This window comes from Salvia miltiorrhiza, chromosome 3, assembly GCF_028751815.1.
Source record: "Salvia miltiorrhiza cultivar Shanhuang (shh) chromosome 3, IMPLAD_Smil_shh, whole genome shotgun sequence".
NCBI lineage: Eukaryota > Viridiplantae > Streptophyta > Magnoliopsida > Lamiales > Lamiaceae > Salvia > Salvia miltiorrhiza.
The window spans coordinates 24,152,564-24,174,849 of NC_080389.1; the positions used below are offsets into that span (position 1 = coordinate 24,152,564).

The 22,286-nt window shown below is 44.5% G+C and overlaps 3 protein-coding genes across 3 annotated transcripts; all 3 read left to right on the forward strand.

Moving 5' to 3' along the window:
• Window positions 1-8,910: 8,910 nt before the first annotated feature.
• LOC131018555 (glutathione S-transferase T3-like) lies at window positions 8,911-10,794 on the forward strand. The gene is made up of 2 exons (XM_057947270.1): window positions 8,911-9,705; window positions 10,765-10,794. Exons 1-2 carry the CDS (start codon window positions 8,911-8,913, stop codon window positions 10,792-10,794), a joined length of 825 nt encoding a protein of 274 aa, XP_057803253.1.
• A 99-nt stretch (window positions 10,795-10,893) lies between these two features.
• On the forward strand, window positions 10,894-16,504 carry LOC131018556 (dynamin-related protein 4C-like). Its single transcript, XM_057947271.1, has 3 exons — window positions 10,894-12,191; window positions 12,274-12,738; window positions 16,184-16,504. Exons 1-3 carry the CDS (start codon window positions 10,950-10,952, stop codon window positions 16,502-16,504), a joined length of 2,028 nt encoding a protein of 675 aa, XP_057803254.1. The 5' UTR covers window positions 10,894-10,949.
• A 3,052-nt stretch (window positions 16,505-19,556) lies between these two features.
• On the forward strand, window positions 19,557-20,365 carry LOC131015681 (probable CCR4-associated factor 1 homolog 11). Its single transcript, XM_057944102.1, has one exon. The coding sequence runs from the start codon at window positions 19,572-19,574 to the stop codon at window positions 20,349-20,351; it is 780 nt and encodes a 259-aa protein (XP_057800085.1). The 5' UTR covers window positions 19,557-19,571; the 3' UTR covers window positions 20,352-20,365.
• The last annotated feature ends 1,921 nt before the right edge of the window (window positions 20,366-22,286 follow it).

Genomic DNA, 22,286 nt, shown 5'->3' on the forward strand with positions numbered 1-22,286 from the left:
ATGATTCGTGGGTTGAGGTTCCAGCTGCGCTGACTCACGGTGGGCAAGGATTCGGGCCAGGGATGAATTCAGTCCAGGCCTCGTGAAGAAATAGAAACGACGAGGAGAGAGTAAAACACAACGAGCCTTCTCTCGGATTGTAGGGGCATGAAGCTTATGGGTAATCAGTAAGATATTGGTGTTCCGCTCATAATAATCTGGGGTAATTATCCGGTAATTATCTGGGGTAATTTCCATCTCAAATCACGCCGGGAAAAAGACAGAATTGAACCAGCGATTTGTTTATTGAGGGCTTGCTATTGCGTATCAGTAATATGCTGAGCGACGTCAGGGAAGAAAACTCTAGCGGCCTTCGCCGTGCCGCCTGAAGCGGCCAACATTTCTGAACTCTTGGCACCTGAACTCTGGCGCAGCTCCGGGGAAAAGCTCCCACAGCCATGGCCATTTCTCTATTTCTCTCTATTAAGTTTCGTCTCTGCTGCTAATCATGCTCTCTCTTTTGTAGAAGCTCCGATGGTGCTCTGACTTGGGGGGAGGGCAACATTCTCTGTCTTCTCGCCCACCACAAGGCATCGAAGCTCCGCATCGCCTCGATCCTTGTTGGAACCAGGCCGATTTCCTTCAGAATCGCACTGGCGAGGGTTTTAATTTGATAGGGAAAAACGAAAAGGGGAAGAATGAGGGATCTTGGAAATCTCAAGATCGGTGAGCAATCACCGCTGTAAGTGATCTGCTCAGCCACCCTGATCAAATTCTCGGTGAAGATACCGAGCCAGTGCAGCGCTGAAATGTCACTCGAGGATCGAGAATAACACTCTGCTTCCAGAGAGGCCTGCGCGAAAAGTCTATACTGATCGATCGCTGCTTGCTGTTAATTCCAAATTGCGAGAAAAAGAATGAAGGGAAGCTACTTTGATTTCCTTGCTCTAACTCGAATATTACAAAATTGGATTGACTTTGTTTGTGAGTCTTTCGGCATTATCTTTAATGTTGGGGCTGATGACATTATGGTTTTTGCTTTAATTTCAGGATTGATCTCTTTATGTTTCCGCTCTGATTTTGGGATTGCTAATGGGAATAATTTCATTATTTTGGCTCTGTTTTTATTATGTTTATTGTATGTGAGCTTGTTTGATGGAGGAATGGGCTTTTAATCCAAGTATCGTTGCATTGTTTCAGTGTTTAGGGGACTCCAGCGCTGATACAACTCTTAATCTAAGGCATTGCTGCATTAATTCAATTTCGAGAGGTTCATTGTTATCGGAGCAGTAGGGCATCTGAATCTGTACAGGTGGGACGGAGATCATCGTTACTCAGTCCATAGCTCAGCGCAGGAGCGACAAACGGATGGCTTATCGACACACAAAAGGGCAGCGCAGGCATGGCGGTAATCCTCGAGGGCAGCGCAGTACGGTAATCTTAGGGGGCAGGATGATATGAGATGCTTTAAATGAGTGCTCGACGTCACATACAAGGCTGCTTGGGAGCAGGAATATCATCTGCCAATTTTGGTTTTAGAATGGAGATATAATTCAAGCGTCGTGCAGCCTAAATTAGAAAGAATCAAAGAAAATCTGCTGCTATATATCTCTATGTATTTCTAGCGCAGGATCATTTTTCAAGAAATTCCTGCAAATGTGTGCCTTTTGCCTGCGCAGGCGAGACCAACTGGAGCTGCGCAGCCCACAGGCCAAGACGGTGGGGGGATCGTGGAGTTAACAGGTGCTGAAGAGAGCCATGGCGCTTTAAATGTCCATCATTTGTTGCTGAAAACATCATACCCGACAAAGGGATTCCCGCGCTGGCGGGCAATTATTATTTTCTCACGGCTCCGCCCTGAAGCTTCTCCTGGAGCAGAGCTGATGGGTGCAATCTATGGTGCACTTTACATATGAATGTCAAGTTGTGGATGCTACAGTGCTGCCAGGCGAAATATCGTGGATGCTAAAACAGCGAAGACAAGACGGCCCACAAACGATGGATGTTATGACTCACCCCGGGAAGAAGTTTTTGATCTTCAACGCTGTATTTTATTATTATCAACTGCACTGAAATGGATGCTGACGTTGCTTTGGAAAGAGATCAATAATGTCGCGCGAGATCAAGACAATGCTGTTGCACTTCCACTTTCTGATCCGAGGATGCAGATATTCTTCAAGGGAAACTAGATCCTCGAGAGGGCAGCGCAGGCGGTGGTCTCCAAGAGAAATTGGAGTATCAAGAGGGCAGCGCAGGTTCGAAGAACGCAAGTGGGCACTTCGTCAATTCGCTACTGCGCTGATGTAGCATCGCACAAGGACATTGGGATGTCTTTTATCCAGTGATCTTATTCATGGTTTATGGTCTAAATGTTGACGTTTATGCATGATCTGTTGAGATTTCTTTTATCCGCATCGTTCCCGACTTATTTCTGTTAAAATTTGACAGGGAATATTTTCACTTTCATTTGAGATTTTCTTGATTCATGCCATGACCAGAGCAGTCCCCGAATTTCATTCGCTTACTTTGCTTATGACTTCCTGTGCTTTTGTTTGATTTTTTGCAAGGGCATGTTAATACCACTATATCGAGTACAGCTTGATTGCTTAAGGGAATTATCAACTGGAAACGCCAACCGGTCATCCAAGAAATCGACGATTTGCTCAATGTCCATCAAGTTCGCGGTTAGGGGTTCACAACTGCGCTGATTCACAGCTCGGGAACACAGCAGGGTTCGGCACGAAGACATCTCCTCTTTTATTAAGCTGCGCAGCCAGCTCCGGTTCTCCCTCTCCCCCGTTGTTAAGCTGCGCAGCCAGATCGGGTCGTCCTTCTCTTCCGTCGTCAAGCTGCGCAGCCAGCTCGGGTCCTCCCTCTCTTCCGTCGTTAAGCTGCGCAGCCAGCTCCGGGTCTCCCTCTCCTCCGTTATTAAGCTGCGCAGCCAGCTCGGGTTCTCCCCTCTCCTTTGGCACCCCGATCAAGTTCAAATGATTGGCGTAGCCGCCCTGACCAAGTTCTCGGCGAAGATACAGAGGCAGCGCAGGCAGTCGATGCAAGTGCTCTGGCAGCAGATGTTTCTCAGGATAATAAACACAACTTCAGCGCAGACAAAATTCTCACGAAGAAAGTGAGATCAAAAGGGCAGCGCAGCTGTTTCGAGTAAAGGGAAGCGCAAGTTCGAAGATACACAGAAGGGCAGCGCAGTCATCTTGAATGCAGGGCAGCGTGGGTCAAACCAATTGGCACGTTCAGAGTGACTCTATCAATTTATCATAGTGACGAGCAATCTGTTATTTTTATTTTGGGGTTGATGTTGTGTTCAATTTTATTGGGATTATTCATTGGATATTGCATTTAAAATTCAATAACTGAATTTGGGATTGTGCGACTATCTCTCACTTTACTTTGGGTACTTAGTAAGTTGATGGAATTGTAATTTCTTAACTTGGGATTCAAATAAATTTGCAGCACATTTTCTTGTGAAGATGGCTTATGGATGGGGTAAAAGAAATGTAATTAGTATTATTGCTGATATCTTGTTGTGGTAGAATTCAACTCCTAAATTCGGACAGGACCAAATAAATGATGATTTAAAATTTATTTCTTATTCATATGAGAATATGTTATGAAGTTGGAAAGCTAATTGTGATTGTTCGTTGATGAATGCGAGGATCATGCGACCTGTGCATCGCGTTTTGAATCACGTGAAGCTTCTTCGACGTGAGATGGGATACAGCGCAGTTCGGACACTCTTGATATAGCCCTCAAATGCGGATTGACAAAGATGACATTGTTGAAGAGTGCAGCGCAGGCGGGGGCCTTTGAGGTCAGCACAAGGTGATAATCTTGGAGGGCAGCGCAGGCGGGGGCCTTGGAGGGCAGCGCAGGCGGTGGTCTTCGGGGATAAGCTAAAATTGATTCGGCGCGGACATGGTGGTAGTCCTCAAGGTCAGCGCAGTATGGTAGTCTTCGAGGGCAGCTACCTCAGCGCAGCTACCTCAGCGCAGTCAGGGCAAATATCTCAGCGTAGATATCTCAGAGCAGCTATCTCAGCTATCTCAGTAGTTTTCAGCGCAGAATGTTCGAGCCGTTGTCAGTTTAGATTGTCTATGCTCCGCGCAGGAATATCGTAAGCCGCGAAAGTTAGACAGGGGTGTACCATCTTGATTGTCTATGCTCCGCGCAGGAATATCGTAAGCCGCGAAAGTTAGACAGGGGTGTACCATCTTGAGGGCCGCTCTGCGGGGGTGTACCATCTGTGTTCCATCTTAAGGGTGTACCATCTTGAGGGCCGCTCTGCGGGGGTGTACCATATGTGTTCCATCTTAAGGGTGTACCATCTTGAGGGCCGCTCTGCGGGGGTGTACCATCTGTATTCCATCTTAAGGGTGTACCATCTTGAGGGCCGCTCTGCGGGGGTGTACCATCTGTATTCCATCTTAAGGGTGTACCATCTTGAGGGCCGCTCTGCGGGGGTGTACCATCTGTGTTCCATCTTAAGGGTGTACCATCTTGAGGGCCGCTCTGCGGGGGTGTACCATCTGTGTTCCATCTTAAGGGTGTACCATCTTGAGGGCCGCTCTGCGGGGGTGTACCATCTGTATTCCATCTTAAGGGTGTACCATCTTGAGGGCCGCTCTGCGGGGGGTGTACCATCTGTATTCCATCTTAAGGGTGTACCATCTTGAGGGCCGCTCTGCGGGGGTGTACCATCTGTGTTCCATCTTAAGGGTGTACCATCTTGAGGGCCGCTCTGCGGGGGTGTACCATCTGTGTTCCATCTTAAGGGTGTACCATCTTGAGGGCCGCTCTGCGGGGGAGTACCACCAATGTTTCACAAAGTCTTCTCGACGCAGCGCCGCCTCTCTGCTCGGCAGCGCAGCCGTGTGCCTCGACGCAGCGCCGCCTCTCTGCTCGGCAGCGCAGCCATGTGCCTCGACGCAGCACCGCCTCTCCGCTCGGCAGCGCAGTCAGCGCCACCTCTCTGCTCGGCAGCGCAGCTAGCGTCGCCTCGCTCCCTTGTTGCTATCTCAGTGCAGTCAGCACGGGGTTGTTAGCGCAGTTAGTGCAGCGCAGTCAGCACGGTCTTCTCAGTGCAGCTACCTCTGTTATCTCAGCGCATATCACTTGAGTCTTCTCAGCACAGGTTATCTAAGCCCTTTGTCATCTTTAATGATGCTCGACGAATCAAAAGGAAACATTACTATCTTTTTCATCTTAGTTCACTTACAACGCTGAAAATATTTTGTCACCATTGTTTCGTAAAGATTAACAATTTTTATCTAATAAGTTGCAGGGAATTATATATGCTTAATTGACACGGGAGAGCAGCACAACGCTGACTTCACAACACACACCACTAGTTGAACAAAGAGAACGCTGTTCAACTAGACCAAGGGGGGAGTAGCTGATGAGGACTGGAATACTCATTAGCTTTGTGCTTCGTAGTCCAAGCTTATTTTACCTTGTTATGATTATTGTTATTATTATTTAAACTAACCAGCGCAGGTTTAACTAAAAGACTTGCTAACAAATGAGTACAAAGAGTCAATCAGCCTTGACCCAAGTACAGAGCTGCTCAGCCAGACCAGAGCAGCGCGGACCAGAACAGCGCAGCATAACTGCGCAGCCGGAGCACGGCACCGCAGCACAGCACCGCAGCACGGCACCGCAGCACAGCACCGCAGCACGGCACCGCAGCACGGCACCGCAGCACAGCACCGCAGCACAGGAGCACGGCACCGCAGCACAGCATCGCAGCACAACAGCGTAGAACAGCAGCACAGCCAGAGCGCAGAGCTGGTCTTACTGGAGCCGGAGTTACCCGCTTCACCAACAAAGGACAGCGTAGATGGGTCAAATCAAGATCATTAAAGGGCTTAAATCCAACTATTAGAGTTCATGGGCCTAAGGCCTTTAGGGTTCATTCTCACAACTATAAATAGGAGCTTTAGCATTAGCATGGGGGATCAACTCATTCAAGCAACACACTTGTAAAATGTAAACATTCTTGAGCTATAGTGAAAACCAACGAAGAACCTCCCGTGGATGTAGGTCTTTGATGGCCGAACCACGTAAATCCTTGTGCCGTTTATTGCTTTCTAGTTTCTAGTTTAGGTGCTGGTGATTCTGTGCTTCACCATAATGATTTTCCAATGAGTTGCTTAATAGATATGTAATTGTCAATGGTCAATCTAGATATGTTAATATTAATATATTAAAAATTCATACAAAAACATATTATGAAAATTTAATAAATCTAAATCATATTTGAAATTCTATTTTGAAGATATATATATATATATATATATATAATTATAATTATTTATCTACAAATTTATATTAATATAAATTTCACCTTTAAAATTTTATTTTAAGTTAAAGAGTTCTAAAATAAACAAATATAAATTTAATCTTTTTAGTTGCATTAAACTATTATAATAGAAAAAATATAAATAGAAAATATTAAAAATAATTTCAAACAAAAAAATGAAAAATAAAATAAAAATAGAAAAAAAAAGATGAAGAAGAAGCGTGACATTTAAATAAAAGAAGATAGGAGAGAGGAGAGGATACATGAGAGAGGAGAGAGAGCAAAAAAATACTCCATCCGTCCACAATTTAAAGCCCTACTTGCTCTTAATTTTTTGTCCACAAATTAAAGCCTTAGGCCATGTTTGATAGGGTATATTAGGTGAGATACTTTATATTTCTCACCATTTTCGTCTGTTTGATAGGCTTTACAAATAATACACCCGACCCGCAATAAAGGCAAAGGCCGCACCAAAATCACTGTTTCTCTTAGAAATTACATCCACCGCTCACCCCCAGTTCAATAATACTGATTTGCACAGTAACAAGTATTAATTTTCTGATTGACAAATTTATCCCCCTCAACCCAACTTCAAAAACGAAAGAAGGAATACTCTCATGAATTTTTTTTGTGTTCTTCGCAACTGGAACAACAGAGCTTTTTCTTCTTCGTGCACTTACGATTGTTCGACGATTGAGATCTGAACTGCAATTAGGAGATGGAAGTGTTGGAGCGACAGCGGAGTGTTGCGGGGCGGTTTTCACCTATTGGGGTGGCAGAGTGCATTTTTCCTCTATTCACCGATATATTTTGCTTGGGGAAGAAAGTGGGTGGGGGGAGACGTGTTGGGGAGCGGCAGAGCGATGGGGGCCAGTGGAGTCGACGGAAATATTGGGGGCGGTGAAGTCAACGGAACTTCAATAAATACTTTTTGTATACTTCAAAAAAAGGAAGGGGGAGGGGTAGGAGAGGCGAGCCTGCGAAGAAGAAGGATTGTGTTGGGGGGTGGGGGAGGCGGCGACCATGAGGGGTGAGCCTGAGAAGAAGAAAGATTTTGGGTGGGATGGGGCGATGAGCGGTGAGCCTTAGAAGGAAAAGTATTTTGTTAGGGGGTTGGGGTGGGGGCATACGTGTTTCAATAAAGGGGGTGGGGGTTGGGGACATTTGACACGTTTTGTCAATAGTTAATTTATTTTTTTTTTCTTTTGATTTCTTAAATTAAGGGCAAAAATGTAATCTGTTAATTTTATCTTTTTTTTTTTGGAATAATTGTTAAATTTAATCTTGAGTTATATATTATCTATCAAACAAAAATATTAGTTATCTCGGAGATTATATCTTAATTATCAAACACAAATATACGATATTTATCACTCATTATCTACGACATTTATCTTGATTTAAATTATCTTGGCATATCCTAATATACCTATCAAACGGGGCCTTATTCTGCTTTTTGTACTATTTTAATCTTCTTCTTTTCTTATATTTACTACCTTTTGCCACTAATGGACCCACTTACAACACTTTTATCACTTTAGTCAACTATCTTTATCACTTTAGTCAACTACCCTTATATTTCATCCACATCACATTTTTCAGCTTTCTTAGTCTCCGTGTCCACATCAAAGTGGGGCTTTAAATTGTGGACAGAGTGAGTGGTTTTGTGACTTTAAACATTAATAAAAAAATTTCATATATCAAATTAAAGATCTTGTCATTATCTTTAATTTAACATTGAATATTTTTTTTATGAATCAAAGTTGATGATTTTAACAAAGAATCAAAATAAAAAATAAAAAATATAAAATAAAGAAAAATAAATTTGATGGGAAAAAATTTACGTCAAGCTCATTTTTTTATATATTATATATAGATATAGATCTGAAAGAAGAAAGAGATTAATTAGATACTCCCTCCGTCCACGAAAAAAACTTCATATCTTTTTTTTTTTGGGACGTCCGCAAAAGAGCTTCCTACCTATTTTTGGACTATACCCCACCACTTATAATCCTCTTACTTTTCATTTTTCACAACTCTCAGTATTAATTATAACACCTTTTCACCACTCCCAATACACTCAATTACCTTTTATCCACTTTTAATACACTAAATAATATTTTTTCTTAAAACTCGTGCCACTCCCTCCTAGGAAGTTCTTTCATGGACAAAGGGAGTATTAAAAATTTTAGATAGTTGGATGATTTGACTGGTAACTTAGAGCAACTGCAGCGCGAGTTGCGAAGGCGGGATCGACCCGCGTCGAAGGAGACGGCTGCGCGCTGGAGACGCGGCCAGATGCGAGGCGAGGTCGAAGCCTGGACCCGGGGCGAGCGAGGAGAGAGTATGGCGCGTCCTTCGGACGCGCCCAATTTTTTTTTTAAAAAAAAACAAAAATCATTAATTTTTGAATTAATTCGACCGTTTGATATATATATATATATATATATTTTTTTTTTTTTTTAAATCGACCGTTGATTTCAACGGTTATTTTGAATTTAATTTTTTTTTCTTTTTTTCCCCTTCTATAAATACCACTCTTCCACTATTTCAAATTCACCAACATCTTCAACTACAATTCTCTCCCAAAAACAATTCTCTCTTCTACATTTCCAAAGATGGATCGTGAATTCGATGAATACCTCGAGCAACAAGGCGGAACGAGGCTTCGAATGATGGGGTTTGCTCCATTTTCACAAGCCTCCAATGTCTTGGCTACGGGAAATGTTCCTACGCCGACAGCGAACGCCAACGTTCAAGAAGAGCCGGAGGAGGTGAAGCCGAAAGCCAAGGGCACCCGCGCTGCATATTCTAGCGAGGAGTCCGAGCTCGTTGCAATATTGTGGGCGGAGGCAACCCACAATCCTGTTTTGGGGACCTCCCAAAAGTTGCTCCAATATTGGGGAGCAATCGTCGAGAAGTTCAACGCGCTCAATACGTCGGGAGCGCCGCCGCGAAAGCCGGACCATCTCAAGTCCCACTTCGCTCGTGTCCAAAAGGAGACAAAATTCTTCGAGGGCTTCTACAACACTTGCAAGGACAATTGGGGGAGTGGTATGAGCGACGATCAAATCTTCCAACAAGCCCAGACGATGTTCGAGGCAAATTTCAAGAAGCAATTCTCCTACGTCAAAGCTTGGAAAGTGCTTCGTGAATGCCAAATATTCACGTCGCAAGCCGGGGATGTCCACTCCGCCAAAAAGTCGAAGGGCTCCGATGGTGGAGCAACCACTACTTCTTTGGAGCCGAGTGTCACGGCGAGACCCCAAGGCCAAAAAGCGGCAAAGCGAGACAAGGGCAAGGCGAAGAAGGGAGAAGGGTCTTCGGGAGGAGGTTCGACGTTCTCCGACGCCCTCGAGAAAGTGGCCGAAAGCATGAGGGAGCATGCTCTCAAAACGGGGGAAATCGCCGAGGTAAAAAAAATGCAAGCCGAGATGAAACGGGAGGAGATGGATATGAAGCTCTTGAACAAGGACACGACGGGTATGACGGATGCACAATTGGCCTTGCACAACCACCTAGTCCAAGAAGTGCTCAAGCGTCGAGGGCTTATTTAAATTGGGAAATTATATTATTTTTTATTTTATTATCGTATTTTAATTATGTTTTTTATTTTATTTAAATTATTGTAATGTAGAATTTTAATTTTAATGAAATTTGAATTTTAAAAATAAAAGTGTAGAAATATGAATTTTGTGGAAATGAGGATCTAAGCGCCCACCTAAGAGCATCCGCATTGGGACCTCCTTGATAGCCTCCTTGATAGTGTTTGTGTTATTGAGTAGGTAGTGCTGTATTGGGGTTCCTTGATAGCCTCCTTGATAATATTAGTTTTGATTTTATGTTTTTCATTTAAATTTTATTGCATAATTTAAATTGCATATTTAAATACTGGATTAAACATAAAATTTAAAATTTAAATTTGATAGCCTCCTCGGGCGGGCTCTCCTCCAAGTTGATTCCTCCCATATCGGGATGATAATCGGAGGAGAGATCAGGGCACCAATTTGGATCGTAGAAAGGGTTGTGTGGATCCATGACGGAGAAAATTGTAGGAGAAGAACACGTGTGAAGAGAAGAAGGATGAAGGAAGAAGGAGAAGAGGTGTGGAGAAGAGAAGAAGAAGAAGATGGGTGTTTTAAAGAAGAAGAAAAAGGGAAAATTAAAAAAAAAAAAAAAAAAAAAAAAAATTAAATCCGTCGGTCAAAGGTGCGGAGACCGAGGAGCTGCACTCAAAAAGTGTATATAAATTCGAATTTTCGATTTTTTCATTTTTTTTTTTAAATTGGGCGCGTGCATTGCACGCGACATCTCCTTCACCCTATCGAGGATACTCGATAACTCGAGGAGTCCTCGAGGAGCTCCTCGCCGCATCGCCCTCCTCGAGGACGATGGTCTCCTCGAGTACCCCATCGAGGACCCGCGATGCGGGTGCTCTAAGACACAATGCATTGGAGAGGAGTGTGTCCTAGGTGGGGCCCACTCCTAAGACACCCCTCTAAGCAACAAGCATCGTGGATGCTCTTAGGGATATGTATAAAGTTGATGTGTTAAAAAATTTAAACTGACGTTGTATCCCACGAAATCACGTCCTTGGTCACAGACGAAGGCCTTAAAAAGCAGTTGCCTATCAGCAAACTTCTCCATTCCACATGAAATGTCATCATCTACATTAGTAGAGCCATTGCCCTCGATGAAGATACGCGAACACCATCGCCAACAAGAACCAGACGAATCTAAGCAAAGTTTGGCTCTGGTAAGCATCAATGGTGGTGGTGGAACAGCCTCCTCCGCCCCGCTCGTGTCGTCGTACAACGACAGGATCCGCCCACTGATCGACGCCGTGGACAGGCTGCGCCACCTTAAAATCATGCAGGAAGGCATCCAGCTCCCGACCATCGTCGTCGTCGGCGATCAGTCGTCGGGAAAATCAAGCGTCCTCGAATCCCTCGCCGGAATTAGTCTCCCAAGAGGGCAAGGCATTTGTACGAGAGTCCCTCTCATTATGAGGCTTCAAAATCATCAGAATCCTCAACCGGAGCTCTCCCTGGAGTTCAACGGAAAAGTAGTCCCCACTGATGAGGATCACATCGCCCACGCCATTGTGGTGGCCACCGACGAGATCGCCGGCCAGGGGAAGGGCATCTCCAATCACCCCCTCACACTGGTGGTGAAGAAGAGGGGCGTACCAGATCTCACCATGGTAGATCTCCCCGGAATCACTCGAGTTCCGGTTCACGGCCAGCCGGAAGACATCTACGAGCAGGTTTCCGGTATCATAATGGAGTACATCACGCCGGAGGAGAGCATCATTTTGAATGTGTTATCGGCAAGCGTGGATTTCTCCACGTGCGAGTCCATCAGGATATCTCAGCGCGTCGACAAAACAGGGCAGCGGACTCTCGCCGTCGTGACCAAAGCGGATAGATCGCCGGAGGGTCTCCTCGAGAAGGTGACGTCCGACGACGTCAACATCGGCCTCGGTTACATCTGCGTGAGGAACCGCATCGGTGAAGAGTCATATGAAGAGGCACGTGCTGAGGAGGCTGCTCTTTTCCACACGCATCCTCAGCTCTCCAAGATCAGCAAGTCCATGGTCGGAGTCCCCGTGCTGGCGCACAAGCTGGTTCAGGTGCAGGCAAAGATCATCGTCAAATGCCTGCCGGAAATCGTGAGAAAGATCAACGAGAAGCTGTCGTCGAACGTGGAGAATCTGAACAAGCTGCCTCGGAACATGACCAACGTGGCCGAAGCTATGACGGCGTTCATGCACGTGCTCGGCGCCGCCAAGGAGTCGCTCAGGAAGATCATGCTGAGGGGCGAATTCAACGAGTACCCAAACGACAAAGAGATGCACTGCACGGCTAGGCTCACGGAGATGCTCAACCAATATTCTCAGGTAGAATTCGCAAAATCGGCTAAAATTGTTTGGTGTAATGATTAACATGTTAGTCTAATAGCCATGTGTTGAAAACCTTCAGGATTTGCAATCTCTGGGCGGTGCGGAAGAGCCCAAGGTTGCCTTCCTTGTTAAGGAGATGAGCGTTTTGGAGGAGAGCAAACCCATAGGTTTGCCTAATTTTCTACCCAGGGCTGCTTTCATGACTCTGTTTCAGGGAAAGGTGAATGCCATATCACTGGCACCAGTTGAATTCTTGGACAAGATGTGGAGCTACATCGAGAAGGTGGTGGTTGCTGTGCTGATGCAGAAGGTGGAGAACTACCCGCAGCTGCTCTCCTCCACGAGAAAGGCGGCGCAGAATCTGGTGGCTACCAACAAGCACAAGTCGGTGGCTTGGGTGACTGACATGGTGGAGATGGAGAAGGTAAGCGACTACACCTGCCACCCCGACTACTCCGCCTCGTGGAACAAGCTCATGTCTCACCAGAAGGAGTTCAAGGAGGTCCTCGGGGACCCCAACAGGGCTCCGAGGCTCAACAATTTAGTTTTTTATATAATATTGTTTAGCCCTATTTTGTGATGATTTTGTGAGTTTTCCTGCTGCGCATTCGAGCTCGCTTCGTACCTTTGTGCTCTATTTTTCACGTGCTCGATGACCTTTTGGGTGTTCTACTGTCGTGTGCAGGATTCGGGAGTTGATGAGCGGTTTGGCATCATTTCGAGCAATATTTGGAGTCAGGCTCACGGCGGCGGCCGCCGCCTGGAGAGACGGCGGCCGCGGCCCCACGGCGCGGGCCGTGCATTGCCTGGAGAGAAGATCAGCGAAAGGCTCCCACGGCGGCGCCGCCCCACGGCGGCCGCCGTCCACGGCGCCGCCGTCTCACGGCGGGCGCCGCCAGCCTTTTACCAGCCAAAGTCCCACAATTCAAAGAAAAGGCCGAAAGGGGGGGACGGCGCCGCCGTCCCACGGCGGCCGCCGTCCCTTGCGAAATCCGGCAGTTACGTTTCACCTTATAAAATCCGATTTTTAGGGTTTTATTAGGGAGCTCCGACCCCAGCAGCCTGCTAGACATTTTTCCCTTGTTTTCCCTTAGTTTAGAATAGTTAGAAACATCTTAAACATCTTTTGATTCGTTAGATTAAAGTTAATGTCGATTTGCATTACGTTGGATTGGATTTCCGGATCGTTCTCGCTGTAAGAACTCTGTTTATGTTTTCTTTAGAATTGAATGGTAGTTTATTTCCTCTGCATAGATTAATGTTGCTTCGATCTCAATTGATGAATTGCTTGTTCGTTTATCTCGCCTAGATAATTAGTGTTTATGATTGTTGATTTACTATTGCTTTCTAGATCGCTAGTTAGAACCCTAGGTTTACTAGTTTCCTGCGTTCTTAATCTGCTTCCTTTTCATCCCGCCTAGAAAGATTTATATGCTTTCCGTTGATTCTGCACTAGATAATTCTACAAGCTTTATTAAATTACGCCTAGATTAAAGAGAGAGTGCCAGACCCAATTACCCGATTAGAGTGTTTAGGTTTTCTTTCCTGTTTCCTGTGAGTAGCACAATCGAAGCCCTGCTAAGCCATCCTTGAGAGACGACTTGAGTCACCTTACCGCCCTAGGATGACCTCGTATAAATTCGAGTCCATCCGTTAGGTGTTTTTGGATGAGTCAAATTTTGGCGCCGTTGCCGGGGAAGGCTTTAGGCATTTGATTGTGTTGCATTGTTTTCCGTGTTTATTTTTTGTTTATTTCTTTTGACTTGGTTATTTTCTCCCTCCGGTGCGTTTGATTTGGTTTGCTAGTGTTGTGTATGCAAGGTCGCCGCAGCTTGAAAAGAAAGCTAGTACCTTACTTCGACAACATTCACCGACCTCGTGAGGTCCTTTCTAGCCTGGAGGAGGAGTCCGAGTTCAGTTCGAGAACCCTTATGGAATCACAGTCTCGAGAGGGAGACCGTGAAGAGAGAATCGCTTCCAATCCCATCCTGGAAGCCGTTGAGGATACACCTTCTTTGCATTCTGAAGAAGAAGAAGAAGCTCATCCCAATCCTGACCACGAAGCCATGGCGGAGCAGAATGTGCAGTACATGGGAGATTTCTCCAGGCCGGTTATTGGGAACGCTAACACTTCAGCGATAGTGCTCCCCGCAGCAGTCCGAAATTATAATCTGAAGCCTAACGATTCAAACCTGCTACCGCTCTTTTATGGGATGCCGAGTGAGGATGCTCTACAATTCATCCGGGACTTCTGCACACAAGTACAGACCTTCCCACTGTTGGAGCTCACCGAGGATCAGCTGAGACTCAAGTGCTTACCCTATGCACTCAAAGACCGGGCGAGGACGTGGTTGCTGTCCCTGCCGCCAAACTCCATAACCACGTGGAGCGAGGCATGTGAGAAGTTCATGCTCAAATATTACCCTAATCACAAGACTCAGGAGATTAGGAGCCAAATTATGAATTTCATGCAAGGAGCTGACGAGCCTCTCCACGAGGCTTGGGAGAGATTTCAAGAGCTCCTCCGCCAGTGCCCACAGCACCAGTTAGCACCCGTCATGTTGATGCAGTTCTTCTATGACGGATTGATTCAGACGGCACAGTTTATGGTGGACAGTACAGCAGGGGGCAACATTGCCCGGAAGACAGCTGATGAGCTCAAGGAGATTTTCAACACACTTGCAGCGAGTTCTCAACAGAAATCAGTTAGAGGAAGGAGGGTTGAAGTCAATGCAGTAGCTCCCAACAATGAGCTTCAGAAGCAAGTAGCGGACCTGATGAGGCAAGTACAACACCTCACGATGAACCAGGTGAAGGCTCCACCAGTTCACGCGCCACCAGCAGAAGGATGTGGCATATGTGGCGATTTTGGTCATGGAACCAACGCGTGCCATCGCATGGGGGAATGCACACCTGAAGGAGGAGCAGAGGTCTATGCTGCTCAAGGCTATCCGGGGAGGCCTCAATTTGAGCAGAGAACCAACTTGAATCAAGGGCAACAAAACTCCAACTCGGGGTGGAGAAATGAGCAGAATTCGGGATGGAGAAACCAAGGTCCTGGCCAAGGGTCGGGATCAAACCAAGGCAATCAGTTCCTCCGACCTCCACAGCATTACCCATATCAGCAACAACAGCAGTTCTACCCACCTCAGCAGCACCAACCTCCAGGCCCCTTATTTGAAGATCAGATGCAAGCTTTCATGCAAGCTAGCAAACAGGCGATGGAGGCTCAGAGTGCTACCATCAAGCGCCTCGAGACTACAGTTGGGCAACTTACAGGAGCCCTGAATCAGCTGCAGCAAGAGCAGCCAACTGGGAAGTTCCCAAACCAGGACCAACAGCCGTATCAAGCTCATGCCGTGGCGGTAATCAATGAGAATGCCCCAATAACCACGGGGAAATGGAGAAGCAAAGCCGTGCAAGCAATCAAGGCTACCCAATGCCCCAGTGAGCCACTGCCACCCGTCACAGTTGCACTAGACCAACCGCCACCCAAGCAAGGAGATCCAGGTAGCTTCATTTTTTATATTAGCTTAGGTGGGGTTGAAGAGGTGTTTGGGATGCTTGATTTGGGCGCGGCAGTCAATTTGATGCCGTTTGACATTTTCGAAAAATTGGGTAATAAAAGGCTGAAATGTACAAATATGAAGATAGAGCTAGCTGACGGCTCTATTAGTAGCCCACGGGGCCTGGTTGAGGATGTTGAGGTTGTTGTGAGGGGGATTAGAGTCTTGGTTGATTTTGTCGTCCTTGATGTGGGAAAAGGGATTAGAGGCGAGAATGGGCATCTCGTGCTACTTGGCCGACCCTTTATGGCTACCACCCGTACTCGCATCGATGTGGGTACGGGAACTGTCAATATGGTAGGGGCGGGTAGAGCGGTAACTTTCTCTGTTTTTGATAAAAAACCCACTACCCCCACTTCCTTAATTCAAATCTGCTCTTATGTTGAAACATTTGATGCTTTGGATGAGGATTATATTGTGCAGGAATTCCTTGATCAGTTACAGAAGGAGGACGAGATTGAGGAGGAATCCCTTGCTAACCTGCAGGATGGGGCTGACATTGAGCAGGAGTTTATCGATAAGCTGCAAGAGGATGAGGATGTAGAGCAGGGCTTTCTGCTTGCCCTGCCACTAGAAGAGAAGTTTGATGAGGTAGTTCCACTCGGTCCCCAAGAATGTGTGGACAGGAGATCATCTTATGATATGAGCGTTGAACGCTCACCTGGAGGGCCCGCAGCTGCGATCGAAAGAGATATGTGTACGAAGATGCTAAGGCAGATGGAGCTTCAATGGGGTTTTGGTTAAGGACCCATCTTAGTCGGGCTGGCGACTTTAAAACTAGCGCTGCATGGGAGGCAACCCATGTTTTTCTTGCTTTATTCTTTGCTCTTGTTTTTCTCTTGCTTTGTTTGAGTTGTGTTTCTGTTGTTTCTTGTGTTTGTGCAGGTTGGTGCTTGGGAATGATAGTTTGTGTGGATAGAGACAGGCAGACATCGTGGGACACTACAGACTCACCACTGGATTGGTATTTAGGGAAGTTTCCTCTTTCACCCCTCTTTTTGTTGCACTGAGGACAGTGCCAGATTTTAAGTGTGGGGGGGGGGGTGTTTGTTGGTATTTGTAAATCCTGTGGGTGTCTTCTTGTTGTGTCCTTGGGCTTTCTTGTGTTTGGGCGAATGGTCCCCTTGCCTGTTTTCTTACTTGTTTTTAAGTGCATCGCATGTTGATAGTGGTTCATTGGCGATTCTGGATTGTGTCTTGGTTGTTTGTTATCCTCGTTTTTCTTGATTGATTTGTTCCCAATGAAGTGTAATTAGTTTAAGGTTTTGGTGCAACACCCTGATGAGCAACTCTTGACGTGATTTGTCCGGTAGATGCTAGGGGGAGTGTTTTCAGTGCAATTTCCTAATATCTTTCTCTGTGTTGAATTGTTTGGTTGGTTGTTGAGTTTTTGATAGATCTGGGTCTCTGCTCCTCTAATGGCTTCATTATGAGCATGGGAAACCACACGAGAATATTTTGGATCACCTCCAAAAGTTCAATCTCGTGAATTATGGCCCGTCTATTGAGAGCAAAAATAACTTGACCCCAAAAAAAAGAGAAAGTGAAATGTAAAAAAAAATGTAAGAATGTGAAAAAGGATGAGATATGATTGTAAAGGAAATTGCATTAGGAAATTCACCCTTAGCGGAGAATTGGGTCTGATCGGATTGAGTTGTATCATCTTGTTGTTGCATTTTAAACCTTAACTTTGAACATCCGATTGGGGACTTTGATATTTTGAAAGACTTGGATTGGTTGTGTTTGCTTGGTGGGAAGAATCGCTGGTGGATTTTCTGTCGATGTTGTGATTGTTGCTTGAGGACAAGCAAGGAATTAAGTGTGGGGGGGTTGTTTAGCCCTATTTTGTGATGATTTTGTGAGTTTTCCTGCTGTGCATTCGAGCTCGCTTCGTACCTTTGTGCTCTATTTTTCACGTGCTCGATGACCTTTTGGGTGTTCTACTGTCGTGTGCAGGATTCGGGAGTTGATGACCGTAGAGACGGCGGCCGCGGCCCCACGGCGCGGGCCGTGCATTGCCTGGAGAGAAGATCAGCGAAAGGCTCCCACGGCGGCGCCGCCCCACGGCGGCCGCCGTCCACGGCGCCGCCGTCTCACGGCGGGCGCCGCCAGCCTTTTACCAGCCAAAGTCCCACAATTCAAAGAAAAGGCCGAAAGGGGGGGACGGCGCCGCCGTCCCACGGCGGCCGCCGTCCACGGCGCCGCCGTCCCACGGCGGCCGCCGTCCCTTGCGAAATCCGGCAGTTACGTTTCACCTTATAAAATCCGATTTTTAGGGTTTTATTAGGGAGCTCCGACCCCAGCAGCCTGCTAGACATTTTTCCCTTGTTTTCCCTTAGTTTAGAATAGTTAGAAACATCTTAAACATCTTTTGATTCGTTAGATTAAAGTTAATGTCGATTTGCATTACGTTGGATTGGATTTCCGGATCGTTCTCGCTGTAAGAACTCTGTTTATGTTTTCTTTAGAATTGAATGGTAGTTTATTTCCTCTGCATAGATTAATGTTGCTTCGATCTCAATTGATGAATTGCTTGTTCGTTTATCTCGCCTAGATAATTAGTGTTTATGATTGTTGATTTACTATTGCTTTCTAGATCGCTAGTTAGAACCCTAGGTTTACTAGTTTCCTGCGTTCTTAATCTGCTTCCTTTTCATCCCGCCTAGATAGATTTATATGCTTTCCGTTGATTCTGCACTAGATAATTCTACAAGCTTTATTAAATTACGCCTAGATTAAAGAGAGAGTGCCAGACCCAATTACCCGATTAGAGTGTTTAGGTTTTCTTTCCTGTTTCCTGTGAGTAGCACAATCGAAGCCCTGCTAAGCCTTCCTTGAGAGACGACTTGAGTCACCTTACCGCCCTAGGACGACCTCGTATAAATTCGAGTCCATCCGTTAGGTGTTTTTGGATGAGTCAAATATAGGAAGATGAGAAAAGAAAAAATGCAAATACAACTGTTGTACAATGTAACATGAACCATTTTCAATCTTTAGACCATCATGATCTACGGTTAATTCATCACTTTGTTTGATAAATTTAAGGTACTAGATTTGAATCTCATAGGGAGCGAAAATTTTAATTTTCAAAATTCACACATTTACATTGTGAATTCAGATGAATTTTCTTCATTTCTCGACACGAGGTTATTATTTTCTCTATTAATTTATGAATTTTGGAAATTTGTAATTAGACGCTTCACCACTGATATATTTTAGATTAGAAGAATGATTTATACTCAAGTGCCTTGTACTGTAGATGTTTTATCTTCATCATCAATGAACCTAACATTGTCCGACCTCAAAGAAGATAAGAGAAATATTATGAAGTGATCATCGTATTTAAATATTTTTTAAATAAAACTATAATGCAATTTAATCCATGTGATATAATAATTTTTTTATATGTGTATTAACTTATATGAATATAGATTAAGTGGGAACTCAAACCCACCGTCTAATTCAAAACTCTAAACTTTACTGAAAAAAATGGCACAAGTTAAGTTTACAAATTTCACGCGCAGGTTATGTTCTTTTAAGTTTTAACACACAAATAAGTAATAAATTATAAATGAATTAAGTATAATAAGCAGAGTTTTATATTTTGATAATAATAAGGATAGTATCCTTTTGGTAATTATATTTTGATAATAATAAGGATAGTATCCCTTTGGTAGAGGAGTTGAAGTATGTATATAATAAAGTTTCCTAATCCACGCAAGGAAAGGACTTATTAGTATTGGGTATCTATATAAGCACTACTCATTAGCATCCGAAAAGAAAAGAAAACAAAAAATTAAAGAGAAAGAAAATGGCGGTAGTAATACGCAAAGTGTGGCAGAGCAATCTTGAAGCGGAATTTGGTTTGATCAAACAATGCTCCAAGAATTTAAGGTTGGCATCCATGGATACTGAATTTCCGGGCACCGTGTTCAGCCTGGACATCCCGAAGCACCGCTTCTCTACCCTCTCCCCCGCCCAACAGTACGCCTTGATGAAGAAGAATGTGGACGCGCTCAACATCATCCAACTCGGCCTCACCCTCTCCGACGCCTCCTCCCGCTGCTGCGTCTGGGAGTTCAACTTCCGCGACTTCGACTCCGACTACGACGACTACAACCCCGACTCCGTCGCCTTCCTCCGCTCCAAGGGCATCAACTTCGACCTCAACAAGCGCAGGGGCATCAACTCCCGCTCCTTCGCGGCCCACTTCCTCGAATCCGGGCTCGGCTCGGGTCGGGCCTGGGTGACGTTCCACGGCCTCTACGACTTCGGCTTCCTCATCAAGATCCTCACGCGGGCCGCGCTGCCCGACCATCTCCACGACTTCATGATGCTGCTGCGCCGCTATTTGGGGGTGCAGGTGTATGATGTGAAGCCCATTGCGCGCTCCATGGCGCTGCACGGCGGCCTCGACGCCATCGCCAAGACTTTGTTTGTGGAGCGCGCCGTCGGCAAGAGCCACCAGGCCGGCTCCGATAGCCTCCTCACCATGCAGCTCTTCTTGCGCTTCCTCATCACCCGTGGCTGCTGCTATGCTCCTGCCATCTTGGCCCTTTTCAATTGTCGTTTGTACGGATTGACTTGTTGATTTAATTTCTTCTTTTTTCACTCATTAAATTTATTAATAAAAGAATTTATTTTTGTTGTTTTTCTCATCTCTCAGCCATTAACTAATTATCTTAATTTTCCTACGTAAATTTTAATTTCCCCTTTGTATAAGTCTATCTCAATCCAAGGGGACACCAAGCGGTGCAACCTCCTGTATGTGAACAGTGAGGTCCCGGGTTCAAACCCCACTGCTCCCCCTCCCCAACTCCCCCAAGTCAATTTTTTTTTTTTTAAAAGTCTATCTCAATCCAAATCTCAGATCAATTAATCAATTAATTAATTTGCATTATTTATTTAACTAGTATGTCTTCCCGTGCGATGCACGGGCCACGATATAAAAATATTCAAATGTTATTATTTGTGAGTTAGATTATATTAGTAACAAAAAAATTATATTAATTTAATTAAAATTAGTATGTTTGATTTAAAATAGTGTATAATAACAATATTATGAATTTAATTAGTATAATATTAATTTTAATGAATATTGTATAATAATAATAATTAAATATGTATAATAATTTATAGATTGTAAAGAAAATAATTTAAATCAAATATCGTTTTGAGTAAATAACACAAAACCATCAATATAAAATCATAAAAACTACGAATAATTAACAATCAATATATTTATATACATAAATAATTCATACACATAATTAAATACATTTATGTAATATTTAAATTCTAATTTTAAGATAGAAACAATGTAGTCAAATGGCCATAATGAAGATTGAAAATCAATTTTTGGCCCCTAATATTAAAACATCAAAATATGACAATTAATTAGGTGGTATGCCTAATTTGCCCTTTTTACTCGGCCGCTGGGGTGATTGCTCGACCGCTGGAAGCTTATGGGTGAGTTGCGTGCTCTCGGGGAAAAGCCAGCGCCCGCTGCGCGTATGGCACTAATGGTGCCATAAGTGACATACGCATCATTTTATTACTTGATTTTATTTTGGATTTTCGTTGGCACTTATGGCACTAATAGTGTCATAAGTGCCAAAAGGACCATTTTAAACACTTCCCCGTAGGGTTTAGATATTCTATTTAGGGTTTAGATTATCCATTTATGATTTCTTGATACTATTATTTTTGTTTCTGTTGCACGTATGGCACTTATGGCACTATTAGTTCCATAAGTGCCAAAAGAACCATTTTACTTGGTTTTATTTTGTCACAGCCCAAAACCGTTTAGTTCCTTTGCAATTTTTATTTGAAAATTATTAAAGTTTCGAGTTATTAATATATATTTTTGTGAGTCGAATTTATGAATATGTCTAGTCGCGCTCCTAGTTAGATAGAAAATTTTGCTCAAAAATATTAATCTCTCCTTATTGGGCCTCATCTATTACTTCATTTATTTATTTTGCTGGGCTTGAATTGAACCACATTTTAATAGATTTCTTTTTTTTACTATTCATTACCATTTCTTCCTATCCGGCCACAATTTGATTTTCTTATCAACCATGTATTTAAATAAAAATTTTGTAATCTTGGATGGCAAGTATATATTCTCAGCTATAATGCACGGATTCTCCAAAAAATAGCACATTGCAGTATCGGATACTCACAGGGGGCGGGTGCGGGTGCGATTCGCGTGGGATTCGCACGGGATTCGCCACGTGGCGAATCCCCCCATTAAATTTTAAAAAAAAATTCGGATACGCGAATCCGGTGCGTCAAATTCGCGAATCCGGTGTGAATAGGGTGCACTGGGGGTTAATTTGAAAAACTTCAATTTTTGGGGGCTATTTTGCAATTTTTCATTTTTTTCAAATTCTCAATATTTTGCCCTACTCTCTCACGCTCTCTCACAGTTCTCAGTTCACTCTCGCACTCTCAGTTCACCCTCGCACTCTCAATCTCTCGCTCTCTCACCCATCTCCGGCGACCGCCACCAGCCGCTGCCCAA